This window comes from Abramis brama (assembly GCF_963993115.1).
Source record: "Abramis brama genome assembly, chromosome: 19".
Taxonomy (NCBI): Eukaryota; Metazoa; Chordata; class Actinopteri; order Cypriniformes; family Leuciscidae; genus Abramis; species Abramis brama.
In genome coordinates this window covers 9,423,551-9,443,602 of record NC_139981.1, presented here as the reverse complement: position 1 = coordinate 9,443,602, position 20,052 = coordinate 9,423,551, and the positions used below count along the sequence as shown (strand labels likewise).

Here is a 20,052-nt window from a genome sequence, read left to right as displayed (position 1 = left end):
GTTCCATCTTGAATAATAGTGTTTTCTCTCGCGAATGGAATCGCATAATTTGGCCTGTAGCCAAGCTGTGATGGCCACTTTTTAAAATAAAAGTTAATAAAGCATTTTTTAACTATTCTCAAAACATTTGCACATTTTTGTTTCGGATCATTGGTCTGGAGCTTGTTTCAAATTCGCCAAGTCACGGGATTTTAGAAAACAAGAGGTGTGTTCTACTTGAAGAAGTGCTGCGCAGACCGATCGGTGTATGACATAAAAATACAGCAAGAACGATTAGAGCCCAGATGGCTCTGTATGCTTTCGAATCGCTCACACAGTACTTTGATGTCTGTCTGCACAGCGCCGCTTCAAGTCGAACACACCTAAGGCTTTGTTGTCATTGAACATTGGCATATTTCACAATTCCAATGGTTCACCTATATGGGGCGTTGATTTGTTGAACACATGGATGGACAAGTGTTAATTGCTTCTAAATACCCCAAGCCTTGCCTAACACAAAAAGAAAAGAAAAAAGAACACAATTATTTACAGAACAGCTCATAGCTGGGTTTCTCTTGATATTCAAGAGAGGAATGGGAAATAGATAAACCTGTAGTGGAACTACGGAGGCGTGATTACAGAACGTTTAGAGCGGAGCTGGGTAGGTCTCTGTTGCTCCGCTCCACTCATACACTGAACTCCAGTCCGGTATTCGGTCTGCGTTGCTTGGTGAGGCCTTTGATGCTTTTGCTTCTTGTGAAACTACTTTAGTTGTTGGAGAAGAAATATTCGAACTAACTTTACAATGATGTGTGGTCAATAATTGTGGCTGCAATTATATGCAATTATGTGGCTGCAAGTGAAATAAATAAACAAAATTTTGCAATGATGCACAAGGTGGTGTTGGAGTCCCTCCCTCTGATCTCAGATGACTGCAGCGGTAGAGACAGCAGCAGCTCTCTCTCTCTCTCTCCCTCTCCCTCTCTGACCGACAGCAGCAGAAGCATGGCGGCGGTGGAGACACGGGAGTGCGAGACGGAAGGCTGCTGCAGCGAAGCTAAGCTCCAGTGTCCCACCTGCATCAAACTCGGAATTCAAGGCTCATACTTTTGCTCTCAGGTGAAGCTCTGACACTTTGGTTTAAGAAACAAGCGAAGCTCTCGGGTTTTGTAGCGCATGTCACGCTGCCGGCCTACGGGACTGAGCTCAGCATTAACGTTAGCTAGCTAGCTGTCTTACTGTACATCACAAACAGCCACTTTAGCCCTTGCTTTGAGCTTTGACGTTTGCATTAAAGTTTTGTGCATGGTGATTTTCAGGATGACACATTAGTCTGAGATGTTAAACCCTAACACGGAGCGAAAATGTAAATTAGCGAGCTGTTTCTCTGCTCAATGTGCTTTAAATGACTTCAGCTCAGCGTGGCCCGCTTGCTGCTCAGTTGTTAAATCAATACACCAAGCCTGTATTTATAATCTCTAAAGTTAAATGACAACATGATGCATAAATCTGTGCAACCTATAAGGGAGTGTAGATTTAACCCTGACTCTCATCATTCTCGTATGATTTGCTGGGCACTCCTATGTCTCAAATCCTAGTGAGCTGCAACATGGCCATGATGGTCAAAATGCTGTCTAGGTTGGCAGCTCACTGGGTTTTAAGGCAAAAAGCCTATGCTCAAAAAATGCTGTACAAGTACACATCTTATTACATTTTGACACATCTTTGGACTCTTGCACTTTTGGAGAGGCTGATTTTATGACATGGTGTTGCCAAGTCCAGTATATCTGATTTGACATTTCCACCGATTCCATCTGATTCAAATATTCACCTTTGCAGTGCTTTAATTCACCTTCATGTAATTCTAAGATTGTATGAAATTCTTTCCTCTGTGGAAACACTTGTTTTTTTCCAGTTTTTTTCATGCACTGAAAGTCAATTGGGTTCTATGTTGTTTGGAGCCCAACGTTCTTCAGAATATCCTCTTTTATGTTCCACTGAAGAAAGAAAGTCATACAGGTTTGGAACAAATAAGGGCGAGTTAGTGATGACAGAATTTTCATTTTGTGTAGTGAGCTCTCACTGTAATACTTTAATATGGAGAAAGTGCAGAGCTCTGTCATATTATATAGGATATTTTCATCAGCTTTTCTTTCTAATTTTGCTAAAGTACATGATTCAGCTCGCCTTTAACTAGTATATTAGTAGATGTACGCAATGTAACAGTTCAGTAACATTATAAATTTTTTTTACATGCTTCATATTTTTTCTTTTTATTTGATTAAAGACCCATGAAATTACATGATAAACGCAGTTTACTTTTTGTACTTCCTATACAAACAAAGCTAGACATATAAAAAGCCTTTACTTTAAAACAAGAGGATTGTGATTTTCTATTTATTGCAAGCATAATTTTTGGACAATAATTTGGATATTCCGGTTATATTCGTTGCAAGATCATCACTCATAATCATAATATTTGATTTGTTTACTGGAAGAGAATGTTACATTTTAAATGCTATAATATACACTACCATTCAAAAGTTTGGGGTCAGTAAGATTAAAAAAAAAAAAATGTTTTTGAAAGAGGTCTCTTATGCTCACCAAGGGTGCATTCAGTTAATCAAAAATATAGTAATGTTGCAAAATATTATGATTTAAATGAACTTTTCTGATTTTATAGCTGTAACTATAATAGTTGAAAATGACTGTAACGTATTCGTAGTATGTATAATCAAGTCTTCATTGTCACATGATCCTTTAGAAATCTTTACTGATTTGGTGCTCAAGAAATGTCGTCTTATTGATGTTTAAAACCATTTTGTTGCTTAATATTTTTGTGAAAACCGTGATACATTTTTTCAGGATTCTTTGATGAATAGAAAGTTAAAAAATTTGTAACATAAATGTCATCACTGTTACTTTTGATCAATTTTAACTATATATATATATATATATATATATATATATATATATATATATATAAACAAATTTGTTCAAAGAAAAAACGTACTGAACCTAAACTACTTAAAAATGGTAGTGTAATTTTGACACTAGCAAATACATCGTTAACAGAAACTTAATTTTTGAGGGCCTTTAAGAAGTGAAATTGTTTGAGTAATAACCTCTAAGTTTTTGTATGTTTTCAGGAATGTTTCAAAGGCAGCTGGGCTACCCACAAACTGCTCCACAAAAAAGCAAGTATGTGTGTTTTATTCACTCTCGCTGTTGATGAGTGATGTTCAATTCTGCATTTGCATTTTATATTCTCCATAGTCCATACAAATCATGCCTTGCATAATGCCATCATTAATATCTGGTGTTTTATTTGTAGAGGAGGACAAAGTAAACGATGAGGGAAAGAACTGTGTGGAAAAAGAAATCAACACAGACCCGTGGCCAGGGTACAGATACACTGGTAAACTGCGACCCCACTATCCACTGGTAAGGACGCAGCACACTAGAGATGGACATGAGCACAGACATCATAAAAATTGCATCGAAATTGCAGCACATGCACGCATATTTCCACTGCATGGTACGGCTCTCTTTTGGGGGTTTTACTTTTTTTTTGGTTGTTTTCAGACACCCATGCGGCTTGTTCCTAGCAACATCCAGAGACCAGATTATGCAGATCATCCTTTGGGTAAGATTGCAAAACCCTTCACACATACATTTTGACCTCATTTTGTAAATTATGCTCCACAACACTCTAACCTAGACTAGCTTTCTTGCCCCAAGCCCTTTATTTGAGTCATTGCACTATTCCGACCGGCTGCTCTGTTTGATACGCCTGGTTTAAACTTTTGACCCTTGCAATGGGCCACTGATATACAAGCGTTTAAACTAATGGTCTCACTCTCCATCTCATCTGCAGAAGTGCTGTTTGACTTTTAAAGTGTTTGCTGCAAAAGTGCACCTTCTGACCACATTAAACCTCTCTTTATTGTATATACACATCTACTGTAGATGTTTCTCTGTTTACTGAAAACTCTAACTCTGTTTTTTGTTTGGTATTTCATTGGTGTATCCATCTGTATTATTAGGATCTGGAGTTTAATGAACATCGGAATCATATGTTTGCGATTAGGAAATGAGAAAATGAGGCCAAATGCATAGTTAAATGAGGCCAAATGCATAGTCCTCTGATGCAAAGCTGAATTTTCAGAATTACTCCAGTCTTCGGTGTCACTTCAGAAATCATTCTAATATGCTGATATGTTGCTCAAGAAACATGATTTGTTCATATTATCAATGTTGAATCCTGATGCATGTTTTTCAGGATTCTTTGTTGAACAGAAAGTTTAGTTGAGAGAATTTTTTTTTTATAACATTATATACGTTTAAAAAAAAAAAGATAGATCATCACTAACCTTCTAGTTACTATGCTAGTGTATCTGAGAACCATGAAAACATGAAGTTCTTTGATAAGGTGTGGTTTTATTTATATGCAGATGCCACTGATATTTTTATTTAATGCAATGAAACGCAGACGTGTTTAAAGGTGCAGTGTGTAATTTTTAGCAGCATCTAGTGGTGAGGTTGCGAATTGCAACCAACAGAAGTTACGGTGGCCGACAGGAAAATATGTCGTTGTCGCAGAGAGTAAGTAGCCAGTTAAGCAATGAGGTTTCTTTGCAAAGATCAATTAAGAAATTGTTTACTTAATTATTCAGGAAAACGATATGTTATTGCGAATATTATTGTTGCTTGTTCATCATTGCGTCAGTGTTTTATTCGCTGACTTTAGCTAGTTTATTTGCACGTAGAACAATATAGTGACGAAACGCGCTCTGTAGTAGTTTGTCCATTTAGGGCCACTGTAGAAACATCAGCGCAAAATAGCTATTTCAATGTATGTACATAGTAATGGCTTATTAAAGTAAAAAAAAAATAACGGTTCATTATGTAAGGTCTTTATACACCACTGAAAACATAGTTGTGTACATGATATTGCATTTCTGTCAACAGATCCTCCTAAATATTACACAATGCACCTTTAAGTGTGACTTAAGTGTCCAAATACTTTTTGGGGTCCCTGTAAAAGATGTTCATGATGAAACGATTTTTCAAACAATGATAGATGGTACAGAACGAATCATGATTTTTCTTCTAGTCTAGATGCATCTCTCATGTATCACTGTGTATTGTGAATAAATGCTCATTTGTCCCTCATTAACGGATGCTGCAGAGTCTTCCCGTAAGTAACCATTATGTTGGTGATTAGTTGGTATTAGGCTCCTATAGTTACAGCCTTTCATTCCTCTGTTATTAGCCCATCCTTGAGTCTCCTGCCCCCGGCTTTCAAACAGCAGAATAGTGATGTATTGAAAAAGCCTGAATGTCTTCAAAAGCATCCCCTGGTTAGGTCAGGAATGTGTGCACATTTTTAACAGTACATTCAATTGCACTTCTTTGTGAGAGCGTGTGTGATGGTCCTGAAGTCACTCTATACACGTTACCATTTATTTCCGTGTATGTGTGTGTTTGGGGGTGGGCTGCTGCAGTGTGTGTCTGAAGCTCTTCTCTTGCTCTCTGCAGCTGCAGAGGTTGGGTTGTTGGCAGGTACGAAGCCCCGCCGCTTCCCATGTGTGTCTTAGCCAGTGCTGTCCTCTTGTTTTAATAGTATTACAGGGAGCGGTTGGCTCCGCAGTGGGCGTGTGAGTGTATTTTTGTGAGCGAGAGTGTGTCTGTGTAGTAGCATGGCTCTGTTTGTTTCTGCATGGCTGATATCGTCACTCAGCTGGGACTAGAGGTGGGCGATATGACCAAACGTTGTATTGCTTTTGCAGAGAATTCAATGAAATATGGTACATCTAAACTTGTTTGCGTTAATACTTTTTTTTTTTTGACACATCCTGCTATCTCTTTTTGCATTACTACTACAAAAGGGCTTTTTACTGTTGATACATAAAGGCTCTAGCATTTCGCATCCTCATATAATATATTGCTGACGATACAATCAAGTGTTTCACCTACTGTAAAGGTGAGAATGAAATGCTCTCTTCAATCTAGTTGACACATTTTCTGTCACCATTTGACTTTTTTTTTCTCCCAAACACTGAAACATACTGTTTATACTATGTTAGTGTTTCTGTGACTGTCCAAAGCACGTGAATATGAGGCATGCGATTGGCTGTTTGTTGCTAAGCAGCATTTAGCCGTAACATTCTTGCATTATGTATACGTTTGGCACCGCAATGCTCCAGAGCAGGGTTTCATGAGCCCGGGGTAAAACGCAATGTTAACCCCACTTCTAAACGTTTTGTGAAACGTTTCTCTACCCTGGGTTAAAAACAGTGCTTAGAACAACAATAACCTGGGATTAAGTGCAGTGTGAAAAGCCCTATAAAGTGTCTTTGTCGCTCTATCTCTACCGCCACACGATATATATAGTCATACCGCCCAGCCCCAGCAGGAACTGTCTGTGATCACATCATTGCCAAACTGTCATGTCCTAGACCTCACTAGATCAGCGACCATATGTGTGTGTGTGTGTGTGTGTGTGTGTGTGTTTGTCTCTAAGAAGTGGTTATGTTGTCTTCATTAGCTGACTGGAGACTGTGCTGTTGAGATTCTGTTGTGGTGAAGGTCAGTAGGCAGAGCTAGTCAATATATATGAGTGATAGTAAGATGCTTTTGTGGGTAGATGGGTATCAGTGTATTTTACTGCTCACCAATTCACAAATTCATCACGTCTTTCAGGAATGTCAGAGTCAGAGCAGACCATGAAAGGGACGTCTCAGATTAAGATCCTCAACGCTGAAGAGATTGAGGGCATGAGAGTTGTCTGCAAGGTAAATCAACATCATAACTCCACAAATAATAACTTTGCATGCAGAATAATAAGTGTGAAATGTTACAGTTGAAGTTTTGGGTGTTGTTGTGAGAGTCAGGGATAAAGTACAATAACAACCAAATATTAGAGAACAGGAATCTGTATTGTTAATGAACTAGCTTTAGTTTTGTGTTGTACCTGAATGAATAGAATTACATTGTTAATGTGTGTAACATCCAAAATAATACAATTCGAGAAAGATAGAATTTTAATTCTAAACGGCGTCCCATAAACTGACGTAAAAATGATTTTGTTTCATGTTTCAATTGCCTGTCATGTAATGTAATGCACCAGTTTTAGCAAATCAGCTTGAAGGTTACCGAAATAAAACAGGAATACTGATGTATAAACAAATGTAATAGATTTAATAAGGATGCATGGAGTGAGAAATTTGTCTGCCTCTATTTAACTTCTAATTGCTCTGTTGCTGTTTGTTCTGCCTTCGATTTAAAATTTTTTTTTTTTTATATAATTAATCATGTATGTGTAGGAGAACCTCAGAAAAACAAGATAAATTCACACATTTTATGCAAATCAGCTGAAAAATTGGCTAGTGTTGGCCTATCATGTCTATCATAAGCAGAAGAGATATGAATTGTTGACTGTAAAGACTCTTTCTTTCTTTGTTTCTTTCTTCGTTTCTTTCTTTCTAAAGCACATTTAAAAACAATCATGGGTTGACCAAAGTACTTTACATAGAATAAGAGAAAAACGAATGAATGTAATATAAAAAAATGACAAAGCAATATAATAGACCTATTTGACTTCTATTTTAGACTAACATCATATGTTCAAATAAATAGGATTTTAGCTTAGTTTTAAAAACTGAAAGAAAAGGTGCTGTTCGGATGGCTACTGGGAGCTTGTTCCAGAGTGTTGGACGAGCAATAGCAAATGCTCGATCGCCGCCTTAAATGTCCCGATCTGAGTGGATGCGATGATTTGAGCGGACGCACAACTCCGCAAGATAGACTGGTGCAAGTTTATGTAATTTAAAAACCAAAGTTAAAATGCAACCACTGCAAGGAAATCAAGATATGGGTGATGTTCTGAAATTTACGCGTGCTAGTTTCCTCTTTCAGCTGGCTCGAGAAGTACTTGACATTGCTGCCATGATGGTGAAACCTGGAATGACAACCGAGGAGATCGACCATGCGGTGCATTTGGTAAAACTTCACGATCTTTTCTCTTTAAATATTACAAAGTAGTAGTCAATGATCAATGCATAAAGTTTAAATACTGGTTATCTAAGGGGAAATGTGAAATTGCTGATGCCTTCATATGGAAATTTGTCTCTTTTATTTGTTCTAAAGCAGTTGTTCTTTACCTTTTTGACTCCAAAAAGTACGCCTGGTCCTTTTATTATAATAATAATGAATAAACTAAAAAATATGTTAATTTTATTATTGCACATATTTGTTTTAGTTTTTTAGCATATTCATTTAGATTAACTTAGTATAATATAACTATAATTGGTGTTAATATAACTAAATTTAAATCATTTTAAGACATTATGGGGTCCCCCTGGAAGTTTGCTGAGGCCCCCTAGTGGGCCCCGGACCCCTGACTGAGAACCACTACTCTAAATGTCATGGTTCGTGCTGGACTACTTTTTGTTAGTTTCCTTCTAGAAAAAAGAGCATAATTTTGACAGTTATTTGAAAATATTCTTAATGAATACTTAGATTTTGTTTTTGTAAACTCTACTTTTGTTATGGTTAGAGTAGTGCTGCCTTTATGTGGCCATCTTGTGTGTTGTGTTGATGCTAATGTGGTGTCTCCATGTTTACTGGTTAAGGCGTGTATAGCGAGGAACTGCTACCCCTCTCCTCTGAACTACTACAACTTTCCCAAGTCCTGCTGCACCTCGGTCAATGAAGTTATCTGTCATGGGATACCTGACCGCCGTCTCCTTCAAGATGGGGACATACTGAACAGTATGTATCAGCATGCATGTGCACATATAGTACATACATGCATCTTAGATCTTAATTTTGCCTCCAAGAATGCTGTCTTAAAAGAATATACACACTCTCCCTCTAAATTTAAAATATATTACATATTTCAGTTAGTCCAGCTACACATTTACTAGGCATTAGAGATTTGTGACTTCAATTTTCAATTTTCTGTAAATGCATTGGCAGTGTCCAGACTGTTGTTTTTTCTTTCTGCTCAGTTTATGATCATGATCTTTGCTGAATGCATAATCAAATAATTTTGTGTCACTGTGTGTAGTTTTCTGCAGTTCTGTGTAACATGCAGAAAAACATTCAGACTTAAGTTGAATTGCACTTCATATTACATGCTCACTTGACCAATCATATGTTATTTTTTCCCCTGCAGTCGATATAACGGTTTACCACAATGGTTACCATGGAGATCTGAATGAAACTTTTTTTGTGGGTGAAGTAGATGAGGGAGCCAAGAAATTGGTTCAGACCACTTATGAATGCCTTATGCAAGCCATCGACTCTGGTGAGAATGAAACTACTTGCAAACAAGCACTAAACAATTCAACAGACCCCATGCTATGCGAATTAGACATTTTATTTGGACTAGGTGATGTAGTGTACAGTATGTTTGTCTGATGTGATGTACACTAATGACCTTTAGAGGGCAGACTTGCACAGCGGGGTGTCTGTGTTGTGATCTGAGGTGTTTTTTTGCTGTCTTGTCTAGTAAAGCCTGGTATTCGGTATCGTGAGCTAGGGAACATCATCCAGAAACATGCCCAGGCCAATGGTTTCTCTGTGGTACGGAGCTACTGTGGTCACGGCATTCACAAACTATTCCACACGGCACCAAACGTACCGCACTATGCCAGTGAGTAACATCTCGTCCAGTTTGATGCAGTCTGAATGATACAAGCATTGCACACTGTGATGTGATGAAATCTGCAGAGATTGCAAACACTCATAAAGCTTGTACTGTCCTTGTTTTATGCATTTCTACAGAGAATAAAGCAGTTGGAGTGATGAAGCCTGGACATGTGTTTACTATTGAGCCCATGATCTGCGAAGGTAAGAACAATGTTTAAAAAGTAAGGCTGTCAAAGTTAATATCATGGTTTTCGCAAAAATAATAAGCAGCACAACTGTTTACAACATGGATAATAAGAAATGTTTCTTGAGCAGCAAATCAGAACAATGATTTCTGAAGGATAATGTGACACAATGGTTGTTGATAATTCAGCTTTGTTATCACAGGAATGAATTACATTATAAAATATATTAAAAATAGAAAATGGTTATTTTAAATTATAATAATATTTCACAATTATGGTGAGCATAAGGGACTTTTTTCAAAAAAATCTTATCAACATAAAACTTTTGAATGGTTGGGTATAACTTAACTATTTCATTTTGTTTACCTACAATATTCTTGTGTATCATGCAAGCAAATTGCTGAACCCATCAACTGCACAAGTTTTCTTTCCTTCAACATACTGTTAACTAAAAACAAAAATTAGACTCGGTGTGATTTAAATATTATAATCAATTGATTAGTAAAGAGTCTTTGCTCTGTGCAGGTGGTTGGCAAGATGAGACGTGGCCAGATGGTTGGACTGCAGTCACCCGTGACGGCAAACGCTCGGCCCAGTTTGAGCACACACTCCTTGTGACGGAGACCGGCTGTGAGATCCTCACACGTCGCCTTGAGGATAATGGCCGTGCTCACTTCCTGTCCCAAATGTAGGATTGGTAGGGTTATATCAGCCCTGTTGTGCAGTGAAGGATACAGCAGCTCTGCCCCATATCACCAATCAGCCAATCACATTGTGGTTCTCTGTTGGGCAGGAGATGATTGGCCAAGTGGCCGTATCAGTGGAATTGGGCAGGAGATGGAGATTTGGTAACTTTTGAATGTGTCACCTGGCAGTCACATTAATCAGCTTGGATCTGAGAAAATTTAAAGGCACTGGCCTTTAGCCTGGTTTCAGTGCCACCACACTCTGTCTACAAGGCAGAGGTATCTGCGTGAGTGGTTTTGCGTGTACGCACCCGTGTGTTTATGAGAGTGTGTCGGCTGTGTGAGGTTTGCTGTCTCAGTCTGCTTCAGTGTGTTTGTATGCCTTGGCTCGTTGCAGTGTACCGGGTCTGTTTTGTAAGCCATTGTTGAGGTTTGAGATGCAACGAGTGTATGTGATAAAACCCTGTGGAGTCTCTCCAAACCTTATCAAATCAAGATTGATATATGAAAACTCTTTACAGCTGAAAGAGTGCCTCATAATGTTATTGAACATTGTACAAATGTTTTTCATAAACTTCTATCAGCGTTAATAAGGTTCCATTAAATCAATCCAGTTTGAGTGAGAATGTCACCTAGGGAAACATTAGGTTAGGTACAATGGTGTAATTATGTTTTGTGATGGGGAGAGGATGGCCTTTCTGAATGTCCTCTCACTACAGTCATCCTTAGTCAGTGACAAGATGATTTTTGTTTGTCTTTGGTTGTTTAATGCCACTTAAAGAGCAATGCGAAAGTCAAAAAAACAGTTGCAGGCCTCTTTGTCAGTTTGATGCATCTCATGGAATCAATTACAGTGTTTCAGTATTCAAGCTGAATTAAAGTATATTTTCTCCTTTATTTGGACTTGTTAGTTTTTTTAATGTACAACAAATGCCAAACTTCAAGCAATCACAACAGAATGCAATTTCAACAATGACTTATGAAAGCAGGTGAAAAGATAATTCAACAAGTTCCTCTGTATTGAATTGTTGTTGCTTTTGGTGAAACAATTAAATTCCTTGCCATGCAGAACTGGAGTACAAGATTCAATCCATCATTTTAGATCCACACCTTTCAGAAATACAGAATATTAAACTAGTATTAAGGTTGTCTGCTGTAAGTCTGTGCAATCCATTCCCATCTGTCTTAAACTGTGCTGTAGAATTTGGGTGAAGATAATTTGCTTCTCATTTGGAAATATTCAGTATGCATCGAATGCTGTAAGATAGAAGAAAATTGTTAAAACTTTGACAGGATTAACTTGAGAAACAAGTTGAAGGTGAGAAATATACCATTGTCCAGTTTTCATGAGCTTGACGGTATCATTGATCTCCTCCAGATCCATTTTGTGTGTTATAAACTCGTCAAGCTTTATTTTGCCGGCCATGTAGTCTTGAACCAGTTTTGGAATAGAGTCCTTGACCTTATAGCCTTTACATAAACAAAAATGAATCATGCACATGCATATACTCTGAAAGCCATAGAAAGCATTAACTGACAGCTGGTTTACCTCCTAATAGAGATCCCTTCCAGGTTTTCCCAGATATGAGCTGAATTGGTTTTGCAGAAAAGTCTGTATCAGTATAGCCAACCATAACACTCACACCCCAACCTTTAACACACGACTCCAGTGCGCTCCTCTGAGGTCAAAGATGCATTAATTCACACACAGAAAGATTGCAAGAACTGAAAGCTTTTAAATAAGTAAATAAATGCAGCTTTTTACATATTGTAGAGTACGTGTCAGTGAGGTCTTACCATTACTTCAGTGCTTCCCACACACTCGAGTGAGAAGTCCACTCCTCCATTGGTCATTTCTGCCAGTACTTCAGAGATTGGTTTATTATATGCGTTTGGATTCAGAAAATCAGTGGCACCAAAGACCTTTGCCTTCTCAAACTTCTGTTCATTAATATCCACAGCAAAGATGCGAGAGGCTCCAGCGTTTTTACAGCCCATGACTGCAGCCAGACCTACAGCACCCAGTCCAAACACTGCACACACAGAGCCTGGTGTAACCTTCACACAAACACAAACAAATCACTATTGTAATGCACCTCAACATACACCTTACTATTCAAGCCACAAAAAACAAAATGATAATAATAATAAAAAATAAATAAAACTGTTAGGACAAACAACACATTCTCACCTGTGTAAGGTTGCCCCATTTCTTTAAGAATTGAAATCTCTGCGGTTTCACAACCAGAAGCTGCGCAATGCTGTGGCATCATTGATTGTTACTATGAGTGACGACATGCTGACATGCACGACAGTCTATGGTCTGGAGTGGTCGAATGTGCAATCTACGTATACGTATGTCTATGGTGAAACCACCGAGATTTAAATTCCTGAAGAAATGGGATAACCTTTCACAGGTGAGAATGTGTTTGTTTTATATCTATTAACAAGTTTTTACTACGGTGCTTTTTAAAGTTTTTACTTTTACTATGGTAACCTTTTGATGTCGTGTTAGCTAAGACCTTTGTCTTGTATTGTGTTAGTTTAGCAAAATCATCTGCTGAAGTTTATTGCCGATAAATTCATGTCTAACTACGGTTGCAGACACTGTCAACTTGTTCTTGAATGTTCATGGACCGGCTTTGACCGTTCCAATATGGCGGATGGCTTATGTATAAAAGACACTTTAGAATCCTGTTGGAAGTAGCCTAGGCCCTAGGTCATGCAGGTATTTTCCCCCTTTTGTTTATGAATACTGTGAATTAGGACATGTTATTCATTTCATGTAGCCTACAGCTTTTTGCATAATATTTAGTAGGGAAGTAATCATATTCGGATGTGGGGATGAGTCATGAATCATCACATTTCTGATTCACTCAAACATTGATTCATTAATTAATGAACACACCATGTGTTAGCCTGGATGCCAGCCGAACTTAGCCCCGCCCACAACATTTTTAGGTTGGGAAGTTCGGTCTGGACTTGATCCATTGTGGAGCTATTATGCCCGAACCAGAGCTGTTCGGACCAATCAAATTGTCAGGGCGGGTAACGTAACGTAATCATCCACGTCACCAACGAGCGCTTGGGTTGAATTCGTTTACAACAAAGATGGCAGTCATCACTGGAGAATTGAGATTTCACACTTTTCTCAGATAGAATAAATGCATATTTGGCGTGCCCAAAGTACTAACAACAGACACTAACAACTGTTGATTCTGCTTTTGTTTTGTTTGGAATGGTTTTCTTTGACAGATTAAAAATGGCAAGTGTATAAATGCTTCTTGAGTCTCTATACTCACCTCAGCTGTGTTGACAGCAGCTCCATAACCAGTAGCGATGCCACAGCCGAGCAGACACACGCGGTCGAGTGGAGCATCATCATGAATCTTTGCCACAGCAATCTGGTTTGTGACGGTGTACTCAGAGAAAGTACTGGTGCCCATGAACTGCAAGATGGGTTGACCACGGCAAGTAAAACGTGTTGTTGGATATGACATAAAATCAACATATTTATTTATCCTGTCAGAAAAGAAGACAAAAAACTTTGTAGACAAAAAACAATGTAGGCTAAGCTTTAAAAAAAAAACAGAAGGATGAAATGTCACAATTTGTTCCGTTAATTGTTCTGCCGTGATTATTACTTGTCCTGCCAGAGAAATTATTATTTTTTGCTTCTAAAAAGCAAGAAATTGAGTATATGTAAAACGTTGTTTTGTGTTTGTTTCTCACCAGTTGCGGTCACACAGGTTTGCTTTTGGAGACTTGCAGAATCTGCATTCTCCACACTGAGTGGCCGCGAGTGGAATGACCTTATCACCTGTTCAACACAATACACAGATATAGTTTTAGTTTACAGCAATATACATATTTTTGAGCATATAATGAGCATATATTTACACTCAAAAGTTAAAGGATTAAAGATGTTATTTTAGTATTATTATACACTATTATATAATATATTTTTAGTCATTTTGTTATGTGTTTGTTATTTTATATTTATTTATGTATTTTGTTTTATCTTTATTTCATTAGATATAAAGATATAAAGTCATTTTATTTCAGAAAGTTTCAAAAAAGTAGGCTATATACAGCTGTTCAAAAGTTTCGGATCACTTGAAATTTTCCTTGTTTTTCTTAGAAAAACAAAGATTGATCCATTACAAAAACTTCTAATTAATCAATCACAAATACAGTGCAGACATATTAAAAACGTAAAACGTTGTGGGTGCCTGAAAAAGCAAACTTTTAAAAATGGTCTCCGTGTAAAACAACAAAAACGTGAATCTCTGAAAATGAAGACGTCATGCACATGTATTAAGTGTTCAATCTATATGGTGTTTCATCGCCATCCAATGGCCTGGCAGAAATACAGCGTTTTTAGCCGTTTTCGCGGATCCGTGTCGTGTAAACGTAGGCTACCCTAAATCTCATGTTACGTTTGCTAATCCAAGTTAATCATTTTAAAAGGCTAATTGATCAGTAGAAAACCCTTTTGCAGTTGTGTTAGCACAAAGTTGGCCATCTTTAGATTAGCTGAGTCTCTGGTGCATCAGGACAGGAGTTATGGGTTTGATTACAGACTCAAAATGGAAACAAAGAACTTTCTTTGAAAATGCATCAGTCTATTGTTGTGCTGAGAAATGAAGGCTATTCAATGCGAGAAACTCTTACTTTGAGTTTGAGTTGGAACTCTTACTCGATCAGTCACAGCAACTACAGGCTCATGGAGGCAAATAATATCAGTGAATCGTGAATAATCAGTGAAAACTCAAAGCTACATGACTTCAGATACTTGGAAGTCATATGTATTACTTTTATTCAACTTATCCGGTCCTCAGTCTCTGTAATTGCATGGAAAAAGTAGTACATAATTAAAAAATGCTCCTTTTGTCTCCACTGAAGAAAGTCATACAGGTTTGGAACAACATGAGGATGAGTAAATTATAGAACTTTCATTTATGGTTGAGCTATGCCTAGAGATGATGTTTTATTTTGTGACCTGGTTTGAAATCAGTGACTCCAGGTCCAACACTCTCCACCACACCAGCGGCCTCATGTCCCAAGACAGTGGGAAAACCTCGCTTGTCCTTTGCCTCAAGCAGGTGGTAGAGGTCAGTGTGACACATGCATGTAGCTACAATCTACGTGATGGAGGAAAATCTTTGTTTATTGACACAACTAAACAGTATTGCATGTTTTAAAATTAGTTGCTTGGTTTTGTAACATCTTTCATGGGACATTTCCCACCTTGATTCGTATTTCTCCTTCTTGAGGTGGGGCGACTTCTATTTCCTCCATCTTCAGGGGAACATTGGGCTCCCAGGCAACGGCAGCGCGGCATTTGATCACCTTTGGCACACAGATGGAATTGGTTCATCATATTCTATGTATTTAATACTTAACTTTATATAACTTGAGCGGTTGCATGATCTCTGCTCTCTAATTGTGGTTGGAGGTTGTCCAGCCAATGGAAGCATAGAGCCACAACTATCTGTGATTTTACTATCACTAAAGATAAATATTAACTCAATGAAACTGCAATAACAGTTTTAGTGTGGTTAAATAGTATCCATTTGATTGAAAACTGGGGGAATTGCAAATATATATAATATATATATATATATATTAAGAGAATTAGAATAATAATTATGAACTCGTCACATCGCACTTTTGTGGAATTTAAAACACTTTAAGTAACCTTTATATTATTTAGTCTTAATATGAAGAGTAAGTCGTCATATTGCATTATAGTTAGTAAAGCAGTGCAGCAAGTCATTTGTGCATTGTAATAACACATTTTCAGTTTTCATCACTTTAAATTATTTTTTAGTTATAGCTAAAAGTTATTGGTTTAGTTAAGTTATAGCTAAAAAAAACAAGCTTTGTGTTACTAGATAACTCAAAGCATCCGTAACTGTCTTATGAGTCTTATATTATTATTATTATTATTAAGTTGGCTTGAGAGAGCCAACTTACTAAAATCCTATTTAAACTTATTATTATTATTATTACTAAAAATGTATATTCTATCTCCTCCTAGAGCTTTAACTCTACATACTCCAAACTCGGCTCAGACACTCAAACTGATCTGACTCGAGTTGCTTTATCTTTTTAGAACTGATTGGACTTTTCCTAAAAATGACGATCAAAACTCGGAAAAACTCCAAACTAAATTAAAATTTTGACAGTTGGAGAGGCTCATTAGACTCCATTAGTTGCCATTCTATGTACTATTTCTAATCAATTGAGACTTATTTAAAGGGATACTCCACTTTTTTTGGAAATAGGCTCATTTTACAACTCCCCCAGAGTTAAACAGTTGAGTTTTATCATTTTGGAATCCATTCAGCCGATCTCCGGGTCTGGGGGTCCCACTTTTAGCATAGCTTAGCATAATGAATTGAACCGGACAAGACCATTAGCATCTCTCTCAAAAAAATTAACAAAGAGTTTCGATATTTTTCCTATTTAAAACTTGACTCTTCTGTAGTTAAATCGTGTACTAAAACCGACGGGAAATGAAAAGTTGCGATTTTCTAGGCTGATATGGCAAGGAACTATACTCTCATTCCTTCATTCATGCAGGAATGAGAGAGAAACTCTTCGTTAATTTTTTTGAGAGATTTGCTAATGGTCTTGTCCGGTTCAATTCATTATGCTAAGCTATGCTAAAAGTGGGACCCCCAGACCCGGAGATCGGCTGAATGGATTCCAAAATGATAAAACTCAACTGTTTAACTCTGGGGGAGTTGTAAAATGAGCCTATTTCCAAAAAAAGTGGAGTATCCCTTTTAAGCTTCCCTTCTAACTAATATTTCTAAACTTAAAACTACTAAACTAAAACTTAAACTAATTAAAACTAAAAACTTCAAATTCTTCAAACTTTCTGGCAAGGCTTTTTCATGCCAACTTAAAGTTTGTCTACAAACTTTTTCATCTAGTTATTATTATTATTGCATTAAATTGATCAGAGAGAATACAAATTAAACTTAACTGTACTTTTTTCCCCTATGTGATCAATAGGTCAACGGAAATGAGCGTAAAGGTATAAAGGGACTGAAGTCATATTAATAATGCATTTCCTGCTCTGCAGCACAAAGGAAAAGAAACTAAAAGACAAGTTTACGAACCTTCCCTGCAGTGGCCATTTCCCAATGTAGTCGTTGCTGAGATGAATGCAAAGAGAGACAGAGAATCAATATGGCCGTTTCTCAATATGCGTTCTTGTCTGTAACGTTACTTGTGTTCTTGTGAAACGTCATCAGATCAGTCGCTGCCCAAGTACTGTTACAATCAAATAGACTGTAAAAAAATAGGTTGGGTTACCATCTAGCCAAGTCCAGTTCAAATCCCCGGATGTGTTCTTGATCCGCCCCTTTTACCGAGGATGCATCGAGAGCCAATAGAATCTGTCTGCATCGACTTATGGCAAGCCATTTTAACATTTAAAAGCAAATTTTGACTATCCGGAATTAACATTGTAGATATCAACAATGTCTTTCTGACTAGTCGTAATTACATTTTGGATAGTTGGAATTGTCATTCAAGATATCTGTAACGTAATTGTGACTAGTCGAATCGACAGATAGAGAATTCAGTTTTAACTAGGCAAAACTGAATTACAGATATCTGCAATGACGTCATTGAAAATGACATTCAACTCGTCACACATCTTAAATGACAATTGCAGATATCTGTAATTCAGTTTTGACTAGGCAGAATGAAAGTTAAAGATATCTCAAACGTCATTATGACTAGTGCAAATTATTGTGCATGACGTTGCTCTATTTTAGATATCCATTTCCCCTCCCCGCCATATTCAAAGAAGAAGTGGGTTCATTTCCTTATTTCTATGAATGGAAGAAGAAAGAAGCAGTCATGGCGTTGGCTGTAATCGAAAAAAACACCATAAAATTATTTTTATATACAAAAAAAAAAAAAAAAAAATGTTGCAATACTATGTTTATGATCACGCTTAAAAGGTTATTGTTGCCATAAGATTTATGCGTGAAAGAGATTCACACTAATTCACTTTAATAAAGATGCTGACATGCATGCTATTCTTGCCATGGAAGTACAATAACATTAACTTCCTTAGATGAGAAAAAAAGTTCTTAGTTCAGATTAGTTCTTATTTTTTATTTTATTTTTTCAGTTTGAAACAGTATCTAACAGCATTAGACGATTAAAAACTCTGGTTGCTCCGACATGGTGCTAATCAGTGCTAATTAAAGTTAACAGTTAACAGGTGCTATGTGATTTGATGATTTGAACAACACACTCTGCTCCCGCCTAAAGTGTGATGCATACAGATATCTGCAACATCATTTGGCCTAGTCAAAACTCTAATTCAAGATATCTGTAATTACATTTTGACTAGGCAGAATGAAAGTTACAGATATCTCAAATTTCAGATATCTCTAATCAAAATTAATTTCAAGATATCTATAACTTGATAATAGATATCTACAATTAAATTATGACTATCCCTAACTCCAGTTTAAGATATCTACAACGTCATTTTGACTAGTCATAACTCCAGTTACAGATATCTACAACGTCATTTCGCCTAGTCAAAACTTAATTTAAGATATCTGAAAAGGAACATGTAGATATCTTGAATTGAGGTGAATTAAAGATATCTTGAACTGGAGTTATGACTAGTCAGAATCAAATTGAAGATATCTCAAACTAGAATTACAGATATCTACAATTCAGTTGCAGATATCCGTAATTCACATAGTGGATATCTGCAACTGAATTGTAGATATCTGTAATGATAAACCCCATACAAATGAATGGCAAAAGTGACGTCATTTGTCCTAGGAAGAATGTCTTTGTGGATATCTGAAATGACAATTATGGATAGGAAGAATGTAGTTGTGGATATCTGAAATGTTCTTTTTGACTAGGCAAAACTGAATTACAGATATCTGCAACACATATCCAGTCTAGCTTTTAAATGTTAAAATGGCTTGCCATATCGACTTCAAGTTACGCACCTTCAAATTACGTCATTTCAAGTTACGCCCACTTCAAATTGCGCACTGTTTTATTTCGACTTTTAAAGCAGCGCTGCACAGACCGGTCGGTGTATGATATGATATCAAAGTACCGCGAGAGCGATAAGAGCAAACAGACATGCTTTTGAATCGCTCTCGCACGAGTTTAACATAAACAGAACATACTAGAGTTGATTAAACTGACTCTTAGCTGTTCAATAACCTAAATGCTTGTTTTGATATACAGTAAAGCAAGCTGCAATCTGCCTTAGTGCCAGGGTACTGATAATGTATTGCAAGAAACCATATTGCAATGTATTGTTTTATCAATTATTCTTCCCACCTCAACTAAAGTGGAGCAAGCACTAATATATCCTTTTGGAATTGGGCTTTACTTCTTTTTTTTCTTTTTCTTTTTTTAAATAAATAATTTTAAACATCTTTTGATGTCTTGTTGTATGCCTGATTTGCTGATAATTAAAAATTTTTGACTCATATCAACAGCACTAATGAACAGCTAAATGCACCGCTGACAAACAA

General features: G+C 37.0%; 2 protein-coding genes across 3 annotated transcripts; one reads left to right on the top strand and one right to left on the bottom strand.

The window, feature by feature from the left end:
* The first annotated feature begins 910 nt into the window (after nucleotides 1–910).
* Nucleotides 911–11,404, top strand: metap1 (methionyl aminopeptidase 1). Of its 2 annotated transcripts, XM_084093164.1 has the most exons (12): nucleotides 912–1,098; nucleotides 3,129–3,180; nucleotides 3,314–3,423; nucleotides 3,565–3,625; nucleotides 5,521–5,544; nucleotides 6,685–6,776; nucleotides 7,900–7,983; nucleotides 8,616–8,754; nucleotides 9,161–9,292; nucleotides 9,497–9,640; nucleotides 9,772–9,837; nucleotides 10,347–11,404. In XM_084093164.1, the coding sequence occupies exons 1-12, from the start codon at nucleotides 985–987 to the stop codon at nucleotides 10,511–10,513; spliced, it is 1,185 nt and encodes a 394-aa protein (XP_083949290.1). In that variant the 5' UTR covers nucleotides 912–984; the 3' UTR covers nucleotides 10,514–11,404. The 2 variants fall into 2 exon arrangements, with proteins under 2 accessions (XP_083949291.1, XP_083949290.1); XM_084093165.1 differs by lacking the exon at nucleotides 5,521–5,544 and having other exon boundaries at nucleotides 911–1,098.
* Nucleotides 11,383–17,886, bottom strand: LOC311069752 (alcohol dehydrogenase 1-like). The gene is made up of 9 exons (XM_084093166.1): nucleotides 17,641–17,886; nucleotides 15,758–15,859; nucleotides 15,510–15,651; nucleotides 14,240–14,327; nucleotides 13,810–14,029; nucleotides 12,305–12,565; nucleotides 12,057–12,186; nucleotides 11,839–11,977; nucleotides 11,383–11,764 (listed from the first exon to the last, which is right to left on the bottom strand). Exons 1-9 carry the CDS (start codon nucleotides 17,656–17,658, stop codon nucleotides 11,734–11,736), a joined length of 1,131 nt encoding a protein of 376 aa, XP_083949292.1. The 5' UTR covers nucleotides 17,659–17,886; the 3' UTR covers nucleotides 11,383–11,733.
* Between the last annotated feature and the right edge of the window lie 2,166 nt (nucleotides 17,887–20,052).

Excerpts from the sequence above, each read along its gene's own strand:
- metap1 (XM_084093164.1), top strand. The coding sequence starts at position 985 with ATGGCGGCGGTGGAGACACGGGAGTGCGAGACGGAAGGCTGCTGCAGC. Across the intron at positions 6,777-7,899 it reads GCATGAGAGTTGTCTGCAAG|CTGGCTCGAGAAGTACTTGA; the intron begins GTAAATCAACAT and ends TTCCTCTTTCAG. Across the intron at positions 8,755-9,160 it reads AGATGGGGACATACTGAACA|TCGATATAACGGTTTACCAC; the intron begins GTATGTATCAGC and ends TTTCCCCTGCAG.
- LOC311069752 (XM_084093166.1), bottom strand. Across the intron at positions 15,652-15,757 it reads AAGGAGAAATACGAATCAAG|ATTGTAGCTACATGCATGTG; the intron begins GTGGGAAATGTC and ends TCCATCACGTAG. Across the intron at positions 12,566-13,809 it reads CTGCTGTCAACACAGCTGAG|GTTACACCAGGCTCTGTGTG; the intron begins GTGAGTATAGAG and ends GTTTGTGTGAAG.